The sequence below is a fragment of the Phyllobates terribilis genome, unplaced genomic scaffold (assembly GCF_046119375.1).
Source record: "Phyllobates terribilis strain yellow unplaced genomic scaffold, ASM4611937v1 Scaffold_3__8_contigs__length_932513732, whole genome shotgun sequence".
NCBI lineage: Eukaryota > Metazoa > Chordata > Amphibia > Anura > Dendrobatidae > Phyllobates > Phyllobates terribilis.
In genome coordinates, this window is record NW_027362763.1 from 588,867,585 (window position 1) to 588,875,160 (window position 7,576).

At 42.0% G+C, this 7,576-nt stretch overlaps 1 protein-coding gene across 1 annotated transcript; it reads right to left on the minus strand.

The window, feature by feature from the left end:
• Window positions 1-306: 306 nt before the first annotated feature.
• Window positions 307-2,116, minus strand: LOC141258587 (protein FAM200C-like). Its single transcript, XM_073673558.1, has 2 exons — window positions 1,708-2,116; window positions 307-1,457 (listed from the first exon to the last, which is right to left on the minus strand). Exons 1-2 carry the CDS (start codon window positions 2,114-2,116, stop codon window positions 307-309), a joined length of 1,560 nt encoding a protein of 519 aa, XP_073529659.1.
• Between the last annotated feature and the right edge of the window lie 5,460 nt (window positions 2,117-7,576).

A 7,576-nucleotide genomic window follows, 5' to 3' on the forward strand; every position in this document is an offset into this window, starting at 1 on the left:
GCCCAGACATGGACGTAAACCACCGTCCTTTTTTTAAACAAAGAAAAATCCAACGGCCACAGGTGACTTAGAAGGTCTAATGCAGTGGTTCTTAACCTTGTTTGAGGTACCGAACCCACCAGTTTCAAATGCACATTCACCGGACCCTTCTTTTGTGATAAATCAAATATGATTTTTTTCCAAATTCAAGACATAGGTATATGATTTTTTACTGGTACACAAAATGAACCGTGCATGAACATCACCTTGATCAAAGAACAAAACCAACACAGTGCATGAACTCACAACAAATTACATACCTGCAAATCAGTATGACTTCTGCTGTTGTTTTTGAGAGACCAGTTCAGATATGCGTGGCTTCACCTTGGCAAGTGCTACTCTCATGTCATTTTCACAGCAAAGTCTGTTCCTTTTCTTTGTTTTTATGTCCAGCATCCTCAAAAAGGATTGTTCGCAGAGATATGTTGTAACAAATGGTATAAAAAATTCCAGGGCTTTCTTAGCAATAATTGGGTACTTTTCCAACTGTTGACACCAAAACATTGAGAGTGTTGTTATTCTGAAGAGTTGCTGTTGAACCTGGCTCTGCTGAATTTCAATGATTTTGTCGAGGTATTCATAATTGACATCTGCTGTCTCAACAGCAAACGTGAACGGCTGTCTCACCCATGCTGGATATAACTCTCTTGTAGGGAAATATCCGTCGAGAGACTTTGCAAGCTCATCTAAGTGCATGGCAATTGTTTGCTTCAGTTGCATGGATACAGAAATGTCTCTGATTCCAGACACATCTTCGATCTTACTTACACAGTCGTCCAGAAGGGGAAAGTTTGCTAAGTTATTGTTCTCTGTTCGTCGTTTCCATAACGGTAGTTTTTTTTGAAAAGCCTTCAGGTTTTCTTCTGCTTCCATGATGTTGACTCCACCACCCTGCATCTGCTGATTGAGATGATTTAGAGCTGCAAATATATCACCCATGTATGCTAAAATGAGAATGAACTCAGGATTTTTGAAGCAATCTGCATGACAATGTTGGTGCTCTTGCAAAAACAGGGCTAATTCCACACGCATGGCAAAAACACGATTCAGCACCTGTCCCTTTGATAACCACCGAACATTAGAATGGTACAGGAGTACCTCGAATTCAGAGCCTATTTCTTTACAAAGCTCACTGAAGATGCGGTGCCTCAGAGCACTATTTCGCACATAGTTCACACATTCCACTACAGTATTTAATACTTCTGCCATTTTTGGAGGCAAGGTTTTTGTTGCCAACACATGCCTGTGCAGAATACAATGCGTAACAATGATGTGTGGTGCATCGGCTTTTACGAGCGCACCAAAACCAGACTTTCTTCCCAGCATGACTGGTGCTCCGTCAGTGCAAACTGCAGAAACCATATCCCATGAAAGATTGTTGTCTCTGAGGAAGTCATCCACAAGCTTCTTCACATCGGCTGCCGTAGTTGTTGTTGTAAGAGGCTTACAAAATAAAAAAACTCTTCTTTTATCATGTTGTCTTTCACATAGCGCACGAAAACAGCAAGCTGGCTTAGATTAGAAACATCTGGGGTCTCGTCGAGTTGAAGGCTGAATTTTGCCGGACTTGAAATTAGATCTGCGAGTACTTGAGCCAAGATGTCTTTACTCATGCACTCTATTTTGTCACTGATGGTGTCATTTGAAAGAGGAATTTGGGATATTTACCTTCGGCCGCTGTTCCGAGTATCAGATTCGCCATCTTTAACGCTGCAGGTTTTATGAGTGTTTCACCGATGGTGTGCGGCTTGCCCTGCTTTGCGATCAGGTAAGCAGCTTCGTATGATGCGGTGAGGATCGGTTTGTTCACGGGTACAAATCCAAGAGCAGGCAGAGTGGCCCTTTCATCGAATCTGTCTCTTTTCACCTTGAATTCAGCAAGCGTTGTGTTCTTGTATTCATCATCTCCATGCAGCTTCAAGAAGTGTTCCTTCAGTTTTGCCAGTGCGAGACTAGAGTTGCTCAACTTGGCATTGCAAATCATGCAGATAGGACGCTGACTCCCATCACGTTCCGTGATACATGTGAATCCATGTTGTACATATTCGTCCGACCACTTTCTTTTTTTGCTCGACATAGTTAGTATGGATTAGTGAGCACACTAAATTCCCCGCAGCACTGATTGGCCAATTAATGTAACGTGATCATCAGCAGCAAGTGATGGCCAAGCAGGGCGTGTCATCACAAATTTACTTAATGAGTCGGGTGTGTCTTGACCTCCGTGGCGGAGGCTCCGCCGAACCCCTGAGACCGACTCACCGAGCCCCTAGGGTTCTATAGAACCCCGGTTAAGAACCACTGGTCTAATGTTACCAGCAGCCAAGCTCGTCTGTATGTATTCCTCCAAGGCCCTTCTTTCAGGGATAGTCAGATTAAATAAGTGACTCTTGGGAAGAGTAGCTCCAGGAACAAACTCAATGGTGCAATCATAGTCCCTATGAGGAGGTAAAACTTGCGACTCCTCCTCTGAAAAAACCTTCCAAAAATCCTGAATAGGTACAGGTAATTCCCCTTTTTCCACAGCCGCAATGCGACCATTAAAACATTTATCATAGCACTTAGGACTCCAAGACTTAATCTCATTAGTAGACCAGTCCAGTAAAGGATTGTGCAATTTTAACCAAGGCAAACCTAAAACGACTGGAGAGGGTAAATTATTTAATACCACCAAATCCAAATTTTTTTGGTGAACGCCTTTGATAGTGAGGAGAAATGCAGCAACCTTGTGAGTAATACATTTCAAAGGAGTGTTATCAATTGCAATCACAGAAATAGGTGATGACAAAGGTTTGGATTCCAATTTAAGTTTTTCCAAAAAACCCTTATCAATCACATTAAGTGTTGAACGACAATCCACAAATACCTGAAATTCAATCAAATCTTCCTGCAATGAGGTGCTCCCTGAAAGAAATACTCCCTTAGAGCTCAAACAAGCAATACGGGTGTAACTGACCTTTTTTTTTCTGTACTTAAAAGAAGCTCACAGTTCTTAATCAAATGGTCAGTTTTACCACAATAAAAACACAATCCCTTGGAAAACCTGCGGTCTCTTTCCTGAGAGTGGAGTGACGTCGCCCCAACCTCCATCGGTTCTCCGTAGTCCGAGCAGACCCTCTGGGGACTAGGAGCTGCCATTGCAGGAATTTTTTCATCATTAACCCTGGCACGCAGTTTCCTGTCCACACGTATAGCTAATTGCATGGTTTCCTGCAAGGTCTCAGGTGCAGGAGATGCAATCAGCAGATCCTTAACCCTTTCACTTAGACCAGCAAGAAAAAAACATTTTAACGCCGAATCATTCCATTTCACTTCTGAGGACCACCTTCTGAAGTGTGTACAATAATTTTCAACATCACCTGACGCCTGATTCAAATGCGTCAGTTCTGTCACAGCAGATGAGACTCGATCAGGATCGTCATACAATAGCCCCATAGCATAAAAAAAATCCTCCACTGACCTAAAACACGGATCCTTAGGTTGGAGAGAAAAGGCCCACCCCTGTGGTTCCTTGCGCAAAAGTGACATGATAAACCCAATGCACTGTGATTCATTCCCAGAGGACCTTGGTCTCAAACGAAAATATAATAAACAAGCATTTTTAAAGGAAAAAAAATCTTGTTGTTTACCATAAAAAATATTAGGGAGTCCTACCTTGGGTTCGACAAAATGCGCTCCAGAACAGCTACTCACGTGTTGCTGGAGCTCGGACACCTCCAGAGACAATCCCTGCTGGCGTTGAGCCAAATCTTGAACAGAAACCATACTGATCCCCGGATTTCTTTCCTTAAAGTTTTTTTTTTTTTTTGGGCTGGACTTACTGTTATGATCTGCAACATAAACTAGGGAACGAAGGGGAGAGCTGTCCCTACAGTAAGACTAAGCTGAGTCCCTACGTTGTAGCGGGCGACCTGTTCCTTGTGAACAGACCCGCCTTCATCCTTGGCTAGTCTGAACGGAGACCTATAGAGAAAGGGAGGGGTCCCTAAAACAACTAAGGACTGGGACAAAAATGGGACACCTCCTAACAGAAGTTGTTGCAGAGCAAAAGATAAACTGACAAAAGTACTAGAGGTCCAGAGGACCAAGCAAACTAGAGATAGATAGGCACAAAAGCACCTGGCTAGAGAGACAGTCAAAACAACACTGAAGTCCAGCAAGGCCAGAAGGGTGGAGCTGGAATATATAGGAAGATGGTCACGTGACCGCAAAACACAAGATAGAAACAAAAAAAACAGGAGGGTTCTAACAAGAGGTCAGTATTGGGCCCGCTTCTTTTTAACATTTATTAATGACATTGTAGGGGGCATACAGAGTAATATTTCAATATTTGCAGATGACACTAAATTCTGCAGGGTAATCAATACAGAGGAGGACAATTTTATATTACAGGAGGATCTATGTAAAATAGAAGCTTGGGCTGATAAATGGCAAATGAGCTTTAATGGGGATAAATATAAGGTAATGCACTTGGGCAGAGGAAATAAAATGTATAATTATATGCTTAATTGTGAAACACTTGGCAAAACTGTAACTGAAAAAGACCTGGGTGTATTGGTGGACGACAAGCTCACATTTGGTGGCCAGTGTCAGGCAGCTGCTGCAAAGGCAAATAAAATAATTGGATGCATTAAAAGAGGCATAGATGCTCATGAGGAGAACATAATTTTACCTCTATACAAGTCACTAGTGCGACCACACTTAGAATACTGTGTACAGTTCTGGTCTCCGTTGTATAAGAAAGACATAGCTGAACTAGAGGACTGGGGGGTCTGCAATACCAAGACAGGTTATTACACTTGGGGTTATTTACTTTGGGAAAATGAAGGATTAGGGGTGATATTATTACTATGTACAAGTATATAAGGGGACAGTACAAAGACCTACTGATCTTTTTACTCTGAGGCCTGAGACGGGGACAAGGGGGCATCTTCTACATCTAGAAGAAAGAAGGTTTAATCATAATCACAGATGCGGATTCTTTACTGTAAGAGCAGTGAGACTATGGAACTCTTTGCCGCATGATGTAGTGAGTGATTCACTATTAAAATTTAAGAAGGGCATGGATGCCTTTCTCGAAAAGTATAATATTACAGGTTATATATACTAGATTCCTTGATAGGGCGTTGATCCAGGGAACTAGTCTGATTGTCGTATGGAGTCAGGAAGGCATTTTTTCCCCCAATGTGGAGCTTAGTGTTTGCCGCATGTTTTTTTTTTTTGGCTTCCTCTGAATCAACATGTTAGGCTATGGGTTGTACTAGATGGACTTAGTCTTCCTTCAACCTTAAAAACTATGTTACTATGTTACTATGTTACATGTTCAACCAGATCTTTGATGGTCTGGCTAGATCAACTAGAGACACAACTTAAGGACAAAACGTCCAGTGATAATATACTAGGCTCCATCCCAGTAATGAAGGGTGCAGCAGCATTTTTGGCTGACACGTCAGCCAATTCAGTTAGACTGGCAGCCAGGGCTGCGAGCTTCTCTAATGCAGCCAGGCGGGCCCTCTGGCTTAAATGCTGGCCGGGTGACCACCAAACAAAATCTAGGCTGTGTTCCATTCCTTGCGAGGGTGAGTTAATATTTGGACCTACTCTCGATGATATCCTCGACAAGGCTGGGGACAACAAGAAACGTTTCCCGGTCCTCTCTGGTACTTCATACAGGAAATCCTTTTGGAGCAGAAAATTTTATGCGCAGGAAGCCCGTCAAAGACCAGGATAGGTGGAAGGATAGGAAGAAAAAAGCCAAAGGGTTTATGTTTAACAGGCTCCCCAGCAACAACAGGAATCCCGCCCAATGAGAGTTAGCCCCAGGTTGGGGGGAGGCTTCTTCATTTCCTCCCAGCCTGGGAAAAAATATCGAACAGCTCTTGGATTTTAGACCTGATAAAAATGGGGCTAAAAGTCAGAAAATTGGCTGAAAACGACTAAATATCAAAAGCTCATCGGGCGAATCGCTCTGGAACTGAAATCGGACATGCTCACTGACATTTCCCCTTCTCTAGAAATCTAATAAACCGGAAAAATGACTAAGTCCAAAGATATTTTTTTTTTCAACTTTTTTTCAATTTTACCCCAGTGGGATATAAATTCTACCAACACATTTGGAACTCTCCTGGGGTACCCTCACTGTGGGAACCCAACATGGACAATATCTATCGTACGTGTAATGTGAATGACTGAACTCACAATTTGATCCACAAACTCTGTAGAGCAATAGAAGTTCATCAAATGACTACATCAAAGAGATTGAGCATGTGCTGTGGAGTTATAAAACCTGTGAGGCAGGAAGACATTGTGTGTCCTGTGGTGTGGTGCCTTTTGTTCTAGTGATAGAGTAAAGAGAGCACCTACATGCCAGATGGACATCTTGTCTGGCCTCTTGAAATGTACATAATCCCTGTGGTGTTTGGATTACAAACCATTGTTCTTCAAGTTGACCTCTTATCTCCAAGCAAAATGCAGTTGAACCTGTCCTCAGGCCACTTGATACAAATACCTTTTGGCTATATACCATACGCCATCAGCTGGAAGATGAAGACCACTGCAATCATGTATGACCTCTGATACTCTTACCCATTCTAAACCTAAGAGCGCCACCTTCAGAAGAGTGTCTGCATCAGCAGCCATGTGCAATGTTTCTGGAGAACTTCAAAGACTGTGACCTGATTGGATGGTACCATTATTTGGAGGTGTTACAGGGCTGGGCAATGTATGGGCCATGTCTGACTGTGTAACTGATATAAAGGTAGCACATCAAACTAGTTATTATCATTCTTCTTCTTCTCACTTCCCATCTTCTACCACCCTCTCCTTGTAGCTAACATTGTTCCCGTGTCCCTTAATTAGGTTTCCAGTATGTTTGTTATTGTAAATATCCTATTTGTAATAAATCCCCTTTTAAAGATCCAGTAGCTCTTGTTAATTATTATTAACTGGCACCCCAAAACTCAGCAGATTCTACACTCACACCTATTATTCCTACATTTAGCGGATATTTTCACAAAAAAAGTGAAATTTTCAAAAAGTCAGAAAATTGGCTGAAAACGACTAAATATCAAGGACTCATCGGGCGAATCGCTCTGGAACTGAAATCGGACATGCTCACTGACATTTGCCCTTCTCTGGAAATCTGACAAACCGGAAAAATGACAGTCCAAAAATAATTTTTTTTCAACTTTTTTCAATTTTACCCCCCGTGGGATATATATTCTACCCACACATTTGGAACTCTCCTGGGGTACCCTCACACATATTATTCCCTCATTTAGCGGATATTTTTACAAAAAAAGTGAAATTTTCAAAAAGTCAGAAAATTGGCTGAAAATGACTAAATATCAAGGACTTATCGAGCGAATTGCTCTGGAACTGAAATCGGACATGCTCACTGACATTTCTCCCTCTCTGAAAGTCTGACAAACGCCGAAAAAATGACTAAGTCCAAAAAATATTTTTTTTCAACTTTTTTTCAATTTTACCCCTGTGGAATATATATTCTACCCACACATTTGGAACTCTCCTGGGGTACCCT